The 20,338-nt window shown below is 41.7% G+C and overlaps 1 protein-coding gene across 1 annotated transcript; it reads right to left on the bottom strand.

Moving 5' to 3' along the window:
• Window positions 1-229: 229 nt before the first annotated feature.
• Window positions 230-5,135, bottom strand: spry4 (sprouty homolog 4 (Drosophila)). The gene is made up of 2 exons (XM_030747232.1): window positions 4,891-5,135; window positions 230-2,606 (listed from the first exon to the last, which is right to left on the bottom strand). The coding sequence occupies exon 2, from the start codon at window positions 2,557-2,559 to the stop codon at window positions 1,411-1,413; it is 1,149 nt and encodes a 382-aa protein (XP_030603092.1). The 5' UTR covers window positions 2,560-2,606; window positions 4,891-5,135; the 3' UTR covers window positions 230-1,410.
• Between the last annotated feature and the right edge of the window lie 15,203 nt (window positions 5,136-20,338).

The following is a 20,338-nucleotide window of genomic DNA, read 5'->3' as shown; positions in this document are numbered from 1 at the left end:
GGGGACTAAATGTAGTGTACACCAACATAATGTGAGATAGGTGAGGTGGTTAATACTGTGCTTTAGTACATCCTTTAAGGGGTTTGCTCCTTCCTAAAAAGGTTGTGCAAGTGGCAGGTTGATTCGACAAAGGCTGACTGCATACATACACAACAATGCCTTTGCTATGCCTTCTCTTCCCCTCTTTGCTCTTCATCACTTGCACCCCCCCCACCCCACCCCCTCCCCCACCTCTCCTCTGGAAACATTATTTTCTAGCCAGTTTGTCTTTAGGTTAGCTTACTTGTTTTAAATGATTCACTCTTGGCTTTTTGCCCCTAAATATTTCTTTGCCTTTTTTTTTTTCGCTTTTTGTGCAAAGAAGAAGTAGACCAGTTTAGTAACCAACATGCAGTATAGGCCAAGTTCTAGAGAGGATTACTGCAACTGTCCCTGAGAAGGTTGAGTGTACTTTACTTTTTTTTAAACACATTTCTCTACTACAAATCGACTTCTAGTACAGTGGGTATCCATTAGACTAGAGCATGCAAGTCATGACATGCAGTATGTCAAAGGTGACTGGTGAACAGCATTCAAAATATTTTAGAATGTCTAGGCTTCACCACCTCATAAGAGAAAACACACTGTAAAGTGATTATCTCAACTGCTTATGCACACTACGGAGTGAGAATTAAGGGAAATTACTATTATTTTAAAGTCTAGAAAGGTTTGTTTTTACAGCTCCACTGTGGACATAAAAACTCAAAGGAGATAAAAAGTCAGCAATACCAAGGTAGCATCTTTTAGTTGTAAGAGAAAAAGGGGAAACACTGAAAGATGGCGGCCGTTATAACCTTGGAGAGAGTGAGTAGTTTAAGTGTTAGTTACACTCTTGCAAGTCGTGAACCCACGCTATAATCACTTGTTTTCATGTTTAACACTGGGATGTGCTTTTGGGGGTGGGGGTGGAGGACGGGATAAGTATAGATATTTATCTCCATCAGTAATTTCTATGCATTCTGTGGATCACCAACCAGCTTCTGTTTAGTAAGCATTACAAAATTAGCTGAGAAATATTGAGCAGCAGAGAGGTACAATGACTTTGTGCCTACAGCCATCTTCACGAAACACAAACACCAGTCCCACAAGCTCGTCTCTTGTTCCTTTCTCACTCTTACAAAGAACAAAAACATCTCGGAGGGCCTGTTAGCTATTCCTACTACCCTTGTTTCTCTCATATAAGGCCCATTTTTGATCATCCACCATATTAAACATCTTTGTACCTTTGTTTTACATAAGTCATCTTCCAGCAGTTTAATGGGATAGTTTAATGGGTTGGTGTTGGATTGACTTATCCATCAAGAGCAAACAAGTATGGTGTGGTCCAGTCCACTTTTCAGCAAGGCCACTGCCACACAGTTTGGTCCAGTATCATGACCCCTGCTGCTGCTTGTCTAGAGTGCCAGCTTTTGCTTCTGTGGCTCCATTTTTACACACGGGGACACTCAGGCCGCCCTGTGAGTTCTTGCAGCGGCAGCCAGGTCTGCTAATATTGTCATAACATTTCTGTCCCAGTTTGGCCAGACCCATTGCTGGTAGATAGCAGACCAGGCAAGGCAGGACAAAAGAAAGGGCAGCCATGAAGGACCAGCGTGCACAGCAGTTGGCCTGCGAGCACGAGCAGGGCTTGTCAGCGCAGGAGCCCTCGTCATCCTCGTCTTCGGTGCAATGGTAGAAGATCCCTTTGACCAGGCACATGCAGGTGGCGGTATCTACCATGCTCTGAGCAGAGCACAGGCACTCCTGGTTGCAGACCCAGCAAGAAGGAAGGGTTCGGGGAAGTGTGCACTCTGTGCATCGGCACTTCCCGCAATTCTCGCAAAGAAGGAGATGCTTCTTTTCGGTTGGAGATGAAGGAATCATTGCCAACCCTTGCTGACCTCCAGTGGAGCATACACCTCCTGCAGGCATCTTTGCAGATTTGAGATCAAGGGATTTAGAGGAGGAGGAGCAGGATGAAGCAGAGGAAGAAGATGTAAGGACCTTAGATTCAGAGGAACTGAAGCAGCCTGGAGTTCGGGTAGTGATTGTATTGACAGGGCCCTGGTGAGGGTGCAACTTTATGTGGTGATCCACCGTTGGAGTGGGTGCAGCGTGTTCCAGCAGCCTCTGGTCAGATGAGGTACTGCTGCTGCTGCTGATAGAGCTGGGCCTTCCACTGAAGGAGATCCAAGGGTGGGTGGTGGTGTCCTGATGAAGGTGGGGCTCGCACCTGCTCTGCTGGGGAGGCTGATGTTGGTGATTGTGATGATGGTTGTGGTTTGCTCCAAGGAAGGCTTCTTGATTCTGACCTAGCCAGGTGATTCTTCGGTTCAAAGATTTCTGGCTTGGAGGCTGCTGAGAAACAGCGGCGGGGCTGTCGATGTAGTCGTTCTCCACGTGTGATGACTTTATCTGGTCGATGGGGTAAATGGTGACAGGGTGCTGAAGACGACCGTAGGGCACACGACTGTCCAGCAGGGGCTGCGATATGAGGGAGGAGGACACTCCGGGGATGTGGTGGGGAACCCTGGACTCCATGTGTAGGCTGGTGCCTCGACTTCTCTCTAAAGCAGCATTTAGCAGTACTGCAGAAACAGATACAAAAAGAGACCGTTAAGGCCAGCTGTGGTGGCTGATTTCATCTTAAAACATGAAAAAAAAAAAAAAATAGCACTTTGATTGCTTCATAAAAACATACTATATCACAAAACTGTCAGGTTTAAAGAGTATGTATCCCCACATGACATCATTTTCTGTGTAACTGTAATAAACTGGAGGACCGGGAATGGGTAGCTGTCAACTCAACACCTCTAACAGCCTGGAAACCTGACATCTGATATTAGTAGCTTACTTCACTGAAGACAATCATTAAATCTTTTAAACCAACACATTTAAGACTCTCCACAGAAATCTTTTTTCCAGGCTGGATTTTTTGCAATTATTTGAATGTAGAGTTTCTAAACCATGGTGATTTTTAGACTGAATACCAACAGGGTATTCAGTCTAAGTCTCCTCCATTCTAACTTTGACATCAGAACAATAGAAGTTGGGCACTCTCTGCCTCCTCTCCAAAGAGCAGGGAGCACCAGAGAGCAGGGTTTGCATGCAAAAGACTCAAAGATGCAAAACAAGGCAAAGCAAAGTAATAAGAAGGTTGCCAGAAAAGGGACTTCAACAGTGACTAAATGAATGCAAGAGGCAAAGAAAATTAGGTCTTTGTACAGAATCCCAGCTACTTCATGTAATACAAGCTGACCTAATGTGTTTTTATATTTTATCTGTCCATATGCAACCTACATGAACACACATTTGAATAGGAGCTCAGGCCAAGGCTTGGATTTGTGAATGGGGCTGATTTTATGAACTGCAGTTTTTTTGTGAATGAGGCACTGGCTGCACTCGGTGTTGCAAGCATGAATCGAGACGCTCCAATCATGGTGAGACTGAAAGAAATCGGTTTCATCTGTTTCATCAATGAGTGCTCCGCAGATTTATTTTACAGAAAAAGATTATTGGCGACAAGCAGCTTGCCACAAAGATATTTCCACCGACCTACATCTACTGCATCCGTTTGCTTATAGCAACAATATACCAAAAAAAAAAAGCAGTATTCAGACTACAAAAATCATTTTCGTTTGCTTATTATATAATTCAGGATCTATCTAAATGTTCGTGTTGTGATTTATTAGGCTCCCGCACATTAACCTGCTGATTAATGAACGATTTATTTCCCCCGAAAATCAGTCAGCGCTCGACACAGCCCCTGTAATTCTCCTTTTCCTCAGATTTTCAGAAGCCCGGTTGAGACAAAAAACCTGTTGCGACATTGCTGGCATCGACACAAGCGCTTGTGATCGTCAAATCTAGACTATTATAAGCTCCAAGCCGGAACTATGTGTGTGCAAGTGCGAATGTGTGCGTTTGTGTCTCTGCGTGTGCGCGTCCCTCCCTTCATGTGAATGACTGAGTCATAAAAAACCGGAGGCGGGCGCTCGACATACTCAAATAGCATGTTTATATAGGCGTTATAAGCACGTATTTAACACACAACCCGCAATATCTGTAAAATGTCGAAAAAAACATAACGTTAATAAAGGAAATGGTACATTGCGTGCCACCAGACAAGGATGTCGGGTCGTTTTGGTAGGCGGCAGTTCGGTGCGTAGTTGTACGTGTAAAGCTGGACATTATACGTTCGTGGCAATCAAAAAACTGATTGCAGAAAATTAATAGAAGATTTGTAGGAGCTAGTGGGATAAAATGAAGAAGCCAGTGGCATAAACACCTGACACCATCGACAGTGTGCCTGCCAGGCAGTCGCTGCAGAGCAAGAAGGACACACGCCACCGAACCGCCCGAAAGATAAATGTTCCTACAGATTTTGGATAGGAGACGGAAAATTAGGTAAAGACTGAAAGTTGCGTCTGCTCCACTGCCTTTTATCGTGTCTTAAAATAAATACGTAAATAAATAATAATAATAATGATGATAATAAACCCTACATAGCGATGCGACAGTTGCTGAAATGCGTATTTGCTGTCAAAAAAAAAAAAGAAAAAAAAAAAGAAAGAAAAAAAGGTGGAAAAAAGCGGCTGTACGGACAAAACGTACCTTAACCTTGCTTTTGGTTCCAAATCGCTTGTTAAATATTGACCTAACCTGCAAAAACTCGGAAACAGCTTGTTGCAAAATAGAGTTTGCAGGAGCGTTTTCGTGCACGCGATCGAGTGGACTGAGAGGACCAGTCAAGTGAAGGCAACACAGGCACTGAACAGTTGCTTTGTACAGTGACACACTTACTAGTCACAAACATTTAGCGAGGAAAAAAAGAGAAAAAAAAAAAAAAAAACACGAGAGGTGATCACTTACTGTTGTTTCAGGATATAATTTTCATCTCCTCGTTGCGCACGACGTTTACGCACAGGCTTTAGTCCAAAGCAGCGAGTAGCTCCACGAATATTGGATAACGATAAGTCCAAACTTTAGAGGATAATATGAACGAGGTAGGCGGACAGCGAACTGGTCCCCCGCACTATTCTCCACTCGCTGGTGCATAAAAGGCGACTGCGGTTGTGGACGCAGAGCTTTGGATATGATGTTGCAACCACCGAGGGGGAGGGAAGTGAGTTTTTATGAATGGGAGGGTAGAGGAAAGGAAAGGGACGGCACTGCGCAGATGCCTCAGTTTTTTTCTCTGTTTTTTTGTGAATGGCAGGGCAGAGCGACTGGGGAGGGCTGAAATGCGGAGGTTACATTTTTATGAATGGGGAGGACTCCGAATAGCATTGCGCAGGCGCCATACCTACATTTTTATGAATGGGAAGAAATGGCGAATGAGGCGTGTGTGTAAAAAAAAAAAAAAAAAAAGGAGGGGGGCGAGGAAATGAGAAGGAGGTGGGTTTTTTTTTTTGGTCACAAGGGCAATGTCAGGCCTGATTTACATAGAGTCGGGTATGATGCCCTCTTTTTTAACCTGCTAGTTTATTTATATACGAACCCAGCGGTGCTACATGCTATTATGATTATAATATGTAACAGATAGGGGGCAAAGGGAAATGTGAGTGGGCTAAATCTGCAATGTATTAATTATTTTTTTTTATTGCTGGTAGATCTGATCTCGGATATTGATTCTGATGAATGGATGACGAAGTGTGTCTAATGGAAAACATGCAGATCCAGTCATAAAAGAACAATACAGCCTAGAATCAGCGAGAATATAAAACTTGATGGTTTAATAAATATAGTGGAAGTCTGAGGCTTATTTTTCACCTCATTCAGTGGATTCTCAACAAGGATATCAAGATACCGGAGGTCACATGTCTCTGCTCGATTAGACTTAATAATAGCCGCTCCCCTTGTGTTCCTGTTCCAACTAAAGACATTTATTGCGAACAAGGACGTGCCCTTCCTTCCTCGGCAACAATGTGAGGTATGACTACAGCCTCTATGGCAATGTTTAAAAAAAAAAAAAAACAGGAGAAGATGAGGAGGAGAAGGAGGAGGGGTAGGAGAACGGTGGGGGGTTTAACGCCTACTCTGAAACACAAACCAGCATGAGGGCAGGCAGGATTCACAAAAGGACAGGATGTTGTTGATTTGTACCGAAACCACACGGAGGAAATGAGTGCGAATTTCCTTTCTCACTGTCATCTGTGTGTGTGTGTGTGTGTGTGTGTGTGTGTGTGTGTGTGTGTGTGTGTGTGTGTTTCCTTGCAACCTCCCCACCACCATCCTACCTCCCCTCCCTCAGCTTGGGGCTTTTAACCAGTCAAAGGTTAACAGTTGCCCCATTATTCATTTGCACCCATCTCCATGGAAACCACTACATCTCCAAATTGGGATTATTGTTTTGAATAGAAAGAGGGAAGAAAAAAAAAAAGGAGAATGAAGTAAGCATTACATTTTTGAATTTTTGTTTGGATGGACTGGCATGTTAGTGTGACGTCATTTCAAATGTCATTTCAAATGTTCGGGTATGACAGTAGAAAACATACAAAAATAATCACATTTGCACAGAACACCTTATTAGTTAATTTACGTTGCATAAACAAATAAGTTTAAGTGAACTTTCATAGTGTGCCACCTCCTGTTGTTCTGCTGTATTCCTCTGTCTGTAACATTTATAGGCCTTTATAAATTTAAAGTACAATTTCATGAGATTAACATACTTGGACCACGAGTTTTGTAGTTTTGTCTCTTGAATTAAAGTTGAAAGTCTGCATTTCATTCACATCTTTTTTTTTTTTTTTCACATATTGATTTAAAATCCACTGTCATGGTTTACGAAATTACAAAAAATGTGCCACTGTCCAAATACTTATGGATCTAACCATATAAATGAGTCCATAAATCCATGAATTGCCACCTTATTGTGGTGAAGGTGTTTGCAAGCCCGTGTGATCACAGGATTTATGCTGTTGGGAGCATTTTACCTCTGGTAGGGCCTCCCAAGGCAAGAGGTAGGGTCCCTAGGTGAGATGCTAGCTAGACTAAGTGCAATTCACAAGACCCCTATGAAAAAGAAAACAATGGTCCTCTGTACCTCTCGGGGAAAAGGTTGTTGGGACCACACTCTGGATCCACATCCAGAGGAGGGGCTTATCCCATGTGATCTAGCCCAAATGAGGCACATGGGCCAACACTCATGTGGGCAGAAAAGGCCACGGGGGTCTGTGCTACGTGGACTGGACAGCAGTCAGAGGTAGAGGCCATGGGGGTCTGAGCCCCAGTTGCCAAAACTGGTTCTGGTGGGGAAAGAGCCCAAGCTAGTACATGAGGTTGAGAAATACCAGCTAAATATAGCTGGGCTTAGCCAATAAACAGCTTGGGTTCTGAAACCAGACTCTTTAAGCTGGACTCTGTTCCATGAGTTGCCCTTGGTACACTGGGGTTTTCACCAGTTGATGACAGTGTTGCTTTCCTGTGCCTTTGGGTAAAGGAATTGGCCCTGACTGCTGGTTGTGCTTATGTGCCAAATGGTGGAGCGCTCTAGGGTGCCTTATTTGGAAATACCATTGCCCTGCTAGGGGACTTCAACACTCCTGTGGGACATGAAAAGGGGATGATTGGCCTGCGCAATCTCAGTCTGGCTGGTATTATGTTAATGGACCTCTGCTGGTCACAGGTTATTCATAATGAGCATAAAGGTGTTCATAAGTGCACTTGGCACCAAGAGCTACACTTGGCACCAAGAGCTGAACAGTCAACTTGGTATTAGGTGATGAGGGAGAATGGCAGACAGGCCAAGCATGTTGGTGAGAGAGTACTGGGGCTGTCTGGCAGAGACCCCGGAATCTTCAATTCACACTTCACACACACTTCTGGCATAATTTTGACAGAGAGGGAAGGGGCTTGGTTTGCTTGTGGAACTTTGGAAGAGTGTGGATGTGACAGTAGCTGAAGTAAAAACTTGGGTGTGATAGGAGTTTACTGAGACTATGGAGCGAGACTTCTGGTTGGTGTCGAGGTGATTCTGGCAAACTATCAGGTGACTCAGGAGTGGGAACCAGTTTCCTACCCATCTATGATGGAGATCAGGTGCTGCTGACCTCAACCTAGGATATAGTCAGATGGTGGAAAGAATAATTTGAGGGGCTCCTGAACCCCACTGGCACACCTTCCAAAGGGGTCATAAATTGCCCATCACTGTAGCTGAGGTCACCAAGATAATTAAAAACTCCTCAGTGGCCAGGCCACTGGGGTGGGTCTGATTCACCTGCACTGGATGTTTTGCAGTTGTCCTGTTTGTAGCGCAGTGGCTCAGCTCTTTAACCTCTGAAGGATATTAAAGGGTGCATGGGAGTTTGCCATGTGTTTTGTGGACTTTGAAGGTTCATTCATGTTATGTGGGCGGTGCTTTGGAAGTATAGAGTATGAGACCCATTGTTATGGGCTATTCAGCCCCTGTACAACTGCAGTGAGAGCTTGTTTTGCATTGCTGGCAATAAAACAGACTTATTCCCAGTGGCAGCTAGACTCCGCCAGGATTATCCTTTATCACCAATTCTGTTCAGGAGCTAGTTTAGGTGATTAAGGCATCTGATTAGGATGCAACCTGGGTGAGTTTTTAAGATCATGACTGGCTAGTAGGAGGCCTCAGAGTAGACCTAGGATATGCTGAAATGACTTTTAGCTGGCTTGGGAATACTCCTCCAGAAAATCTGGAGGAGGTGGCTGAGGAGAGGGAAGTCTAGGCATCCTGTCTGGAGTGCTCCCTCCTCTGACCCAGACCTGAACAAGAGCTATGAAATGAAATGGATGGATCATGACAATGTACTGGTTTGTTAGTTTGCAGGGACATTTTCAGTGTAAATCTTTCTTAAACAAGTATTGTGAAAGAATGGAAGCATAAAACAATAGGAAATGGCATCGTCTCTTTTCTTTTGCTCACATTTCTGTGCCCTTCTTCTTGTCTCTATCTTGCGCACACAGATGTGCTGAGATGCACAAAGACACACACTGTGGATACTTGCAGATTTCTGTCTGCAGCTGTGTGGTTTCCAGGCATGGCCCACATGAAGTGCTCGTTGAATTGTAGATTTCTCATCGGTGTGATCATCCAGGCATACATGCACAGAAGGAAAGGCCCAGATTTCTCTCCAGAGTCTTCCCTCCCTGCTTTTCTTCCTGCCACATCTGCTGGCTACTGCTGTGAGTTTGAGATTATAATGGACAGCCCCATCTGCTTCACGAGCAGTTTGACATACTTAATGTTAAAAGTATTTTCTATCATGCCATTTAGCAAACTTAGGAAAGTCTTCATTATTTGGAATGTAAAATACTTCTATTTATTTATTTATTGTGTGGACCGTTATCCTCAGCTCTGTTTTAGATGCGCTCCAATCACCAGATAGCTCAGTCTAAATCAAATTACAGCATCAGTACCCCTTTGATTTATCACTTAGGTCTGTCTGTGTTTGTTTTTCACTAATCTGTTCCTGTTTGTCTGCCTAATATTTCCTGATTCTGTCTGTCTTTGTCAGTCTTAGCATGTTAGCAGTGTTAGGTGACAGTCCTTCAATGCAAATCACAGTGACAGCTCTACAGAGTATTCACAGCTTAAATCTAAAGCTTCCTCTCACAGGTAAGCCACCATTTATTGTTGCAACCCTCCCCTCCCCAGCTTCACATTTCAAAATCTCTCACCAATTAACACCAGTTGTGTGGGGCTCGGGCAGAGCACAAACTAAAGCGTTTAAATGCCTTTCACACCAGGTCACCGTGTCTGTGTGCTCACAGCTTTCCCAGGGGGGAAAAAAAAAATCATCCTTTGAAAATAGATTTTTAACCAGTTGCCCAAAATGTACCCATCAGAAGTTTGAAGTAGATTACACAATACCAGCAGGAAAAAGGCTGCATTTTAAAATTACATAGAAATGTCAATAAAAACTGCAGCTCCACATAAATCCCCAGCTCACTTTAGAATTCTGTCACTTAGTTGGCAACTTTCCTCTGGCTACTTCCTGTAAATATTTGAGTTGTTAAGGAGCACTCAGCAGTTCCTAGTTGTAAGCAGGGGGGGGCCTCTGGTGCATTCAGAAAGGTGACTGTTTCTTACATATCACAGCAACTCTGTTTGCTCATTATGGTATTGTGCCTGGTTGTGGAGCAGAATGTTTGTTAGTCAAATTTACAAAATCCTGTTGATGCAAAAATACTCTGTCCACAGATCTTCATGTTAACTAAAGTCTGTATGTGATTTTTAAATGTTTGCATCAATACCTGAGTGTTGCCAGGAGTAATCCTGCTTTATAGAAAGCTCAATATTAAGATATTCTTATAGCTTAGCACAGCTAAGACTGGCAAAACACACTGAATGACCAATTTAAAAAAAAGGAAAAGACAGAGTAATAAATAAACAGATTCAATAAATAAAAAAATAAAATGTATACAATTTAGACACTGAGGTAAATCAAAAAACAAACAACTTAGCCAATGGACAGGCTTAATAGTGACAATACTGACTTGTGAGCCTTGTACACATTAAACTTTTTAATAGATTTAAGATATTTAGAAAATATTGGGTGGTGTCAGTAATGGTGCATTTGAAGGTGCTGTGTGGGAATGCCAGGCAAAAAAAGACTGGAAATCCCTGCCGCAGAGTACATAACCAGTATGTGTTTTTGTAAAGTCTTACTGTGAGGGTGGATTTCTCTTAAACAGTAAGGCAGCATTCGGGCCAAGGCTGACAGAATTAGCAAATATAACGACGCGTTAACCTACAGTAACACTCGAGCCGAGAAAGCCGAGAGCTGCATTGTAGGAAACTCTATAGTTTGCCCACAGTCAGATCTTGACCATGAGGCCAGGTAGCCCAACTCCTCAAATATTGACTTCCTTCCTCGCTGCCCGCCTGCTCAGGAGGTGTGTTTGTGTGCTTTGGAGTCAGGAGAGGTGTGTGGTAAGAGAGGTAGGAAAGGGTGGTGAAGGAGCATGTATGCATGGTTGTGTGAGTCTGTGTGTCCACATCCATCAAAATAAAGAGTCTGATGACTTTGGCCTGCCCTCATTGCACCATAATAGGATACATTAGACCTAATTCACTTAGTGCCATTAGAGAGCTCAAAAATTCCTGTAAAGGAAAAACAACACACAGGCCAAATGAGCTGCACTGGGTCCACTGCCTCAGGAATTTTACAACAGGTTGATTTGTAACGGCATCCTATTGTATTACCTTTAATCAAATGTATTTGTAGAGTAATGCTCTTGTTCATTTTTACACTTGTTTTTGCTTCACTAGCTTATGTATTATAAGTCTAAATCTTCCTTAATTCCAATTTACACTAAATAAATTGATAGTAAAACAGCTGACCAGGTGAATCATGTTGCAAAAATTATTAATTCATTTCTGCTTTTGCCTCCTTCCGTATGACACCTGGACTATTTTCACTTGTAACATCTTGTTCATGTTATTACATAATATTGTTTAACTTTGGAATATTTAATCTAACATTGCACCATGAGCACTTTAGTCTGACTTATTTTTACTTTAAAAAATATATTTTCTGTCTTTCGTAGTTATATTTCAATTAGACATCTGTAACAAAACCATTAGACCCTATGCTATGATCAGTTAATTTATGCTATCATGTGAAGAATTGGACACCAAATAAATGGAAGTTTAAAATCAGCCAGCCTCATTTTGCTGATGACTCTCAGCAACCCTTGACGATCCCTGACCTTGAGGTCGGGTAGACTGTATTTTTACTGACTTGGTTTCCATATTGACAAGCACCTCCTCTTCCGAAATGCTCACATACAAGACCCTGATTTCATGTCAGCTGCAGGGGGACTGTACTTTTGCTGACCCCAACCTGTGAACTTCCTGGGCTGGTGGAAAAGCAATAAAAATTCTCTATAGGGATCAATGAAACCATCTAATTAAAACACTGTGATACATTTGTAGCATGGATTTCTGCAAGGATTTCCATATCATCAGTTTGCATTCTAATAAACAAGGGCAATAGGTGAAACCAGCAGTGTCAACCCACAGCATTTAAAGGCAAACAATGATACAAGTAATTTAAGACTACATTAAAAATATTTGAGCATCTTCTTATCTTCTTATGACCCTTCTGGACATACAGAGAAAGTGAAATTACTGATGTGCTCCATTTGAACTGGGAAGTTGGAATATGTGAGTTCCCAGTAGGAAATATCCAATTGGAAAACCCAAGTCAGAATTATTATTTAGGAAGTCAGAAGAACCATCCGAGATCTTAAACTCCATAAACAACGGTGAGCCAACTGAGCCATAACATCATATAGTTCTGTCCATAATTTGTTGCACAAAGACACATTTTGTGTACTTTTGCCTCTGCACATGACCACAGTTTATGGTGATTAAGTAAAACAACTTCACAACATCTAACCAAGTCAAGAACACCTATGAGGAGGCAGGTGTATCATTGTTAAGGTCTACAGTCAAGCGATGCATTCATGAATGTAAATCGATCAAATGATGATCTTAAGTTAGCGGAGTGGATTTTTAATCAGTTTCACATGTCTCTAAAATGAAAATGTGATTTTTGCTTCCTTGTTCTGTATGGAACGCCTTTCATTGTTGGGTTTGAAAACAAAGTGTTCACATCCTTTCCACACTTTCCTGCCTCAGCCCTGCACTATAACAAACACTGGAGAAGCTGTTTTTGAACAGGGGCATCATTTAAGCCATTGTAATAATTTTTAACCCTTTTGTATTATTGAAGAAAAAATGCAACAGACAATGTGACATCACCGACCAACGTCTGCGTTAAGCCAACTAGAATATTATTTTTAGCACTTTTTGACCTGCTTTCGTCCGACCCTGCTGTTTCTACATTTGATTCCTGAAACACAACAACGTCCTTTACATAGTGTGTTTTCTGCATATCTAAACATTGTAGCCATCCATGAAACTCTATGAAAAGCGAGTACAAGCAGAAATCACACACACATGAACCCACATCCTTGACTTGGCCCTCCAACACTGTTTCCACAGTCAACTGTTTGACTGATATTATGTCTAATTTCAGGCATGTAATTAGTGTGTAGCCTGCTTTGGTTCTGTCTGGGTTAGTGTCGAGACTGTGTGTGTGTGTGTGTGTGTGTGTGTGTGTGTGTGTGTGTGTGTGTGTGTGTGTGTGTGTAAGGGTGGTGTGCGCTTGTACTATATATGTGTATGAGTGGTGTGTGTGTGTGTATAAATCTGATGTTAGCCAACACCACTACACCGCTTAAAGCTGAAAAAACACTTTACTGAGCTGAATGCGCGCGCACACACACACACACACACACACACACACACACACACACACACACACACACACACACACACGCACACACATGCACACACGCATCAATCCTTGGTACCCTTGTGCCAGGGATATGCAAGTAGTAATACACAAATAGCAAAGAACAACCAAATAGAGTGATGTGTTTTACCAGACAGCCACAAAACATCCTCATATTAAACTCATGAATCTGCCAAACAAGGGGCAGACAGTGGAAACGTCTTACTCTTATCAGACTTGTTCTCACAAATTTGAGAGAGTGTTTCGAAATTAAAGGTTTTGTCATGCCCCTTGGTGTCATGCTCTGTGGGTTTTTTTATGGAATTTTGAGGTTTTTGGGGGGGGGGTATTGATATTGATATCCTCAGTGCTTTTTTTTTTTTTCTTCTTCTTCATTTTTGGCCACAGCGGCTTTTTGTGACAGTGGAGAGAGACAGGAAATGGGGGAAAGATACAGGGAAGACACGCGGGCAAATCGGCGCCGGGCCGGGATGCGGACCCGCGCCGCCCGCACCGCAACGCGGCGTGTGTATGTGGTCGCCGGCTTCACCACTAAGCCACCCAGGCGCCGATATCCTCACTTCTGTGTATTGTTTGGTTTTGGCATCCCATTTGTTCCTAGCATCCTGATTCTTCTCATTTTGGTATTCTTTGTGTTTGTCCCTTCAGTGTTTCCTGTCTCCTCCTGTGTCACAAACTCAGCGTTAAGTTTATTATTTATTATTTAATAATTATGTGTCTGCATTTGCTTGCATGGTTACTTGCCTGCATGGAGTCTTACTTCCTGCTTTATTTTGGTAGTCATTTGTCTACCGTGCATTGTGTTTAGTTTTACTTCCCCTCCTGAGTCTTTGTTTTAACTCATCATCACCTGCATCTTGTTACCCTCCTATGTCCAATTCCCTGATTGCCCCTAGCCCTGTCTTTCTGTCTGACTTTGTCATGGTGTTTGCTAACTCTAACTCTCCTGTGTGTTCCCTAGTTTCACTGTGTGTGTGTGTGCGCGTGTGTGTGTGTGTGTGTGTGTGTGTGTGTGTGTGTGTGTGTGTGTGTGTGTGTGTGTGTGTGTGTGTGTGTGTGTGTGAGCGTATGGGTTAACAGCAACTTTTAGTAACTTAGTCATTATTTGATGTTTTTTAGGTTATAAACTCATTTCAGTTTTGCAATGTGAAATTCAAAACAAGAACATTTGACTTGTGGACTGAGTTTTTTATTTGTAAAGGTCTATTTTCATAAACTGATAACCAACTGATAAATCATAAAATAAATGCAGTTGGGTATGACTGTGTGTGGTATATGTATGTATGTGTGTAAATGACCTCAGGGTGCCTGGATGATATGTGTATACACTGACACTTGGAATGTCCAGAATGTGAGGTGTGGTGAGGAGGAAGCCCCGCCCCTGACGGCAGGTCATGCTACAGTAATTGGTTGGTCCCCAGGGGTCAGAGTGCAGTTGGGGTCCTGTCGCTCCATTGAAGAAAGGTTGAAGGTCACTTTCCACTGGAGCTCTCCTTTGCTCCTCTCGCTCAGCAGGGCTCTTCCAGCTCAAAGCTGAACTGTTTTCAGAACTTTTAAAAAGAACCGAATGAAAGCCTTTCTCTGCATGCAGGCAAGGAGCTGATAATCATTAGTGTAAAAATATCACTGTTGTTTGACTTTAAGGCTTAAAAAATTATGAATAAAAACGTCCTTTATTCTGGCAGGATGAAATTATTTTTGTATAGTCATTTGATTAGTATGGTTTTAGTGCCATATTCCCACGGAGTAGGTCTTACTGAAGCACGCATACTTTTAAGGAAAGGTGGAAAATTAGTACATGGCCACAGCTGACAAAATAAACAACTAATGAGAAAACACTGAATCTTTTAAGCAACTTTATAACAACTTGTGTAAGACAGACTAGTGACTGCCAAGGGCAGGATATGTTTGTTAATCCAGAATGTTTTCTGAGAAATTACATATATTACTTATGTGATTTACCAGTTACATGGTTGCAATTAATGTTATTATTGGCTCAGTTATGATTTGGATTAATGAAGTGTTCTACATGAAAGAAGCTCAAGCAGAACCCATTTTTCCCCATAATGGATATCATGGTAAAGGGTAATTGAAATGCTTTCCATCCAACCTCTGTTTTTGCTCATTAACTACTTCAAACTAATGCAGAGTTTACAGTTTCACTTTTCTAATTGATCTCGCAACTCTGCCACTGATATTTCAAAGTCTCAATGTCTCATGACTAACAGCTACCATCTGCTTAATTTGTAAAACAGGTGACTCACACTATTATACATAATTACATAATACAAAATTCCATTTATTTTCCAACAGCTTCCCCCATCGCCGGCATGTCACATTAATTTTCTTGCAGTCTTAATTGAAAGAAAGTACACCCTCTTTAAATTCTAAGGTTTTACACATCAGGACATGATAAAAAATAATTTGGTCCATATCCGGTCTTAAAATTAGGTACAGTAAATACAACCTCGGATGAACTACAAAACATGACATATTACACAGGGTCATTTTTTATTTTTTATTTTATTTAGTTTTTTCTATTTGAATTTTATTTATTTATTTTTACAAAAATTGTCTGTGAAAAATTAAGTACGCCTGTACTCCTTCCACAGGAGTTAAGAGGGATCAAATGTGCCAGATTAAATTGATCAACAGCAGGTGTGAGCGCCAAAATAAAAGCAGGGGTTTTGGCAGTTTGCTGGACTGGAGCATTCATGAGCGTGTTAACAAAATGCCAGGAAGGAAAGACATCAACAATGATCTTAGAGAAGAAATTGCTGCTGCCCATCAATCTGGCAAAGGTTTTAAGGCCATTTCCAAACAAACTGAAATCCATCATTCTACAGTGAGATCATTCACAAGAGGAAAACATTCAAGATAGATGCCCATCTTCCCAGGAGTGGATATCCCAGGAAATTCACCCCAAGGTCAGTGCAATGCTCAGAGAAACTATAAAAAAATCCAAGTGTTATATCTCAGATCCTGCATGCCTTAGTGCTCTTGTTAAATGGTAAAGTTAATTTCAGTACAGTTAGAAAAGACTGAACATTACAGCTTGTTTGCCAGGAGAAATCCTCTCCTCTCTAAAAAGAACATGGATGCACAGATTAGGTTTGCAAAGTTGCATCTGAATAAACCACAAGACTTTTGGAACAATGTCCTTTGGAGAGTCAAGACCATAACAGAGATGTTTGGTCCTACTGCAGAGTGCCACGTTGGAAGAAAACTGAGCACAGCATCAGCACAAATACCTCACACCAACGGTCAAGCATGGCGGTGGAGGGGTGAAGATTGCGCTTGTTTTGCAGTCACAAGATCTGGGCACCTTGCAGTGATTGAGTCAACCATGAACTCCTTTGGATACCAAAATATTCTAGAGTCAAATGTGAGGCTGTTTGTGCAACAGCTAAAGCTCGGCTGAAACTGGGTTATGCAACAGGACATTTGCACAGGAGCAAATCTACAATAAAATGACTGAAAAAGAGATCATAACCTGATAATCTAGGCCTGCATGTCCTGATATGTAAAATTTGGAACTGAGAAAGAGGGCGCACTTTATTTTTTTTTTACAATGACTGTACTTAATGACTTAACAAAAAAAATTTTTGTGGGAAGTCAAAAGCCACTGGTCTTTCACAGTTACTCACACGATGTCTTTTGGTGTTGGTGCAGTGACTAACCAACTTACAGCAATAGTGAAACACACTGGGTAAACAGCACTTTCTGGGCAGTGGAGTATTTTGGTCCAAGCCACCCCATTCTACTGACATAAAAACAAAAAAATCAAATGCAGTTATACTGGAAAACAGGATAAATATAGACAAAAAAATAACACCAGGCTTCTTCTAAGGCCAGACACACACATGCACGCACGCACCTGAAACTCATAAAACCTACAACCTTTCCTGTAAAACTGTGCGTTAACCACATTCATTTTAGCTTCTCTTTTCCTTTTCCTTTACATTTACTCACTTGAGATGAGTTTTTCATGTTACACAGCCAGGAATGGACACCAAACTTTTGGCAGAAGAATCAGCAGTATCCAACCTCAGCTCACACACATACACTCTGACAAGCTTAAATTAAGTCGTCAGACGAGAAACAGGAAGACAAGAGGAGACCAAAGGAGTGGTGGAGAGAAGGAAAGACAAGAGGACCAGATGAGTGGAGAAGGAAGCAAATAGGAGCGTACAGGAGAATGGATGAGAGAGAAAAGAAAAGCGGAAAGTTAAAAGGGATTAGGAGATCAAAGGAAAGGAAAAAGTGAAGGAGGTGAGAGGACGATAAGGAGGAGATGAGTATAAAATGATCACAGGGGAAAACATGTGTTTGGAAGAAGGGAGAGCAGGAGGAGAGGAGATGGTGAACAGTAACTTCCTGTGAGCCATCAGTCTGGAGAGGAACATGAAGCAAATGAAGTGGGCGGCAGACAAAGGAAAATTAGTTCCATGTTAAGAACATACCAGTAAAGATTTCCCAGTCTGGAATGCTGTAAACTGCAGATGAAGGCCTATAAATGAAGGGAACAGGATAACATTTGACACACCGGGGCAGTGTTGGGATTTTGTTGAATACCTGATGACTCTTGAGTAGATCTTGATAGATGTTGGTATAAAAGAGAAATGATAAAAAAGATATAAAAAAGAAATGATAGTGACCTTTTTCTGTCACCTTTGTTTAGAAAAGGTCACATTATGTTCAAGTAGTCTAAACAAGCTACCTGCTGCACTGTAAACCCAGATTTTGATTCGACTTAGTAGTAGACTGTACTTTTTGATTGTCTATCTTATTGTAATTATGTGTTTGAGTTCAAACAAGTTAATATCGTCAGGTTTTGCACCTGCTAAAAATATAGTCGATACCAGTTTTATACAGCCTCTCGCTGTGTGGAGTTTGAAAGAGTAGATATTTGGTATTTTTGTTTGTTTTCTGTTCACCCTCTGGTTCCGGTTAGTACTGCTGGGTTCAAATAATCTGGGTTCAAATCCGCCTTGGCCCGGGCCTCTTGCTGTGTGGAGTTTGCATGTTCTCGCCATGTCTGTGTGGGTTTCCTCCCACAATCTGAAGACATGCAATTACTGGGATTAGGTTAATTGCTCACAGGTGTGAATTGTTTCTCTCTCTGTGTTAGCCCTGCAACAGGCTGGTGACCTGTATGAGGTGTACCCTGCATCTTACTGCCTTGTCAGCTGGGATAGCCCCCCCCCCCCCCACCCCCCCCACCCCCCATGACCATGAAGGATGACCAAGGATAGGGGGATTGAGTAAAAGACATTTTAATTTTTCACAAACTATAAAAGATAAGTTTGGTCAATTAGAACATACAATTTAGTTCAATTGGTAATGGAGTAGTGCTTACTTAAGAAGCTGAGTTAAATAAATGGGTGGTGAATGGTGATGAAACTAAGTATCTTCAGTTACTGAAACTCTGTTATTAGTACATTCAACTTAGATCTTCCATTCCAAAAGGGCCTCAAGTACATTGAACATAGTCCACTGCACTTATTCAACTGTTTCATTACTTAAAAAATTTAAGGCAAAGAGTTACTTTGTTTTTTTTTAAGTAGATTCAACTTATCCAGGTTTACAGTGTGCTTTTAATAGTACTCAATAGGAAAGCATTTTTCTGAAATCTATAACTATTCTGTTTTAGAAGCTTCACCTCTTTAATTGGACTGCCAGAAGCTTTGAAACCAAAAGAAAATCAAACAATCTGTTAAATCAGTATAGGAAATATTTAATAAAAATCTTCTTTACCCGAGATCTCATTCTGTGTGTGTGTGTGTGTGTTAGGGTTGACTGTCCAGACCAAATGAATGCTGGCGGGTGTCTGCCCAGCACATAGTCAGAATTAAAGATGGACGTAGCTTCTTGGTCTGAAAAGTTTTGTCTATATGGAAATGCCCTAAACCTGCATTCTTTTAATGACCACCAGGGGGCAATACCTGTAGTTGCAAGAACAGGCTTCCAGTCCTTTAGAAGTCTATGGGAAAATGTCTTTCCTTCTCGCCCTCTGGAAACACTTTCTTGATCAGTCTATGGTCTCAGTCACTCAAGGCTTCAAAATGGGACTTCAGAAACCTGTAGGTGACATCACTGTAGCTACGTCTATTGTTTATAATGAAGTTTATGCATAACTTCAATGAGGAAGATCTGTAATCACTCATCTGCCAGCTTTCCTGGATATTTGGCTGCTAGTCTCTTCTTTACATCACTTCCACTTTCCCACGCTGTCAAACTCACTGCTGACATCATTGGTCTAGTCCAATCATCTTCTTTTCCTCCTTCTCTGAGCCATTCAGCCTCCATTCTGCGTGTTTTAAATCTCAGCGCTCTTCTGTCATTTTGCCTTTCAGGCTCTCATTCGTGCAACCCACCTCGGGGAGTCCATTCTGCTTTGATGGTTCCCAGGAGTCAACCACCAAATAACTTAATTGACTTCTATATCCATTAAATCATATTCAATTCTTCCAGATGATCTCTCCTTATTGAATTGCCTATGGTACAGCTGTAAAGTGGGAGGAGCTACAGAACTCCTCTTTACAACAGAAGACCTGTTCATATTTTCCTGTAGGCAAAATGAGTTGACTGATGCTTGGAGCACCTTTACAGTTTGAATCAGCATTAAACTGGCCCAGCTCAGTCATTTGTCTAGATTATTACCAAATCCAGCAACTATTGTCCCACACTTTCTGAGCAAGAGCAGCAATGTTGACTGATGCTCATGGGTATCGAAGAATTTAGACCTGTCCTGACCCCACCTGCTCAAGTAACAAAAAAAAAAAAAAAAAAAAATCTAGTCGTCATAAACTTCTGCGCCTTTATGTTCAATGAGATTAAAGAAAAACTGATAACAGTGCACCCTCAAATATCACAGCACAGTATCCTCTCTCTTGGGTTTTATCAGTTTACCATCTACAAGGTGTATGTAAATCAGATAGAAGTCCTCACAGCTGGTGTGCGTTTGTGTGTATCATGTGCATAGTGAATGTGTTTCACAAGACTCTGATTAAAATAACAAGATC

The sequence above is a fragment of the Archocentrus centrarchus genome, chromosome 14 (genome assembly GCF_007364275.1).
Source record: "Archocentrus centrarchus isolate MPI-CPG fArcCen1 chromosome 14, fArcCen1, whole genome shotgun sequence".
NCBI lineage: Eukaryota > Metazoa > Chordata > Actinopteri > Cichliformes > Cichlidae > Archocentrus > Archocentrus centrarchus.
Note: the sequence above shows the minus strand (reverse complement) of the source record. Positions and strands in the feature narration are given on the sequence as shown.

What these genes read in the sequence shown, in the direction of transcription:
- spry4 (XM_030747232.1), bottom strand. Translation starts at nt 2,559, where the DNA reads ATGGAGTCCAGGGTTCCCCACCACATCCCCGGAGTGTCCTCCTCCCTC.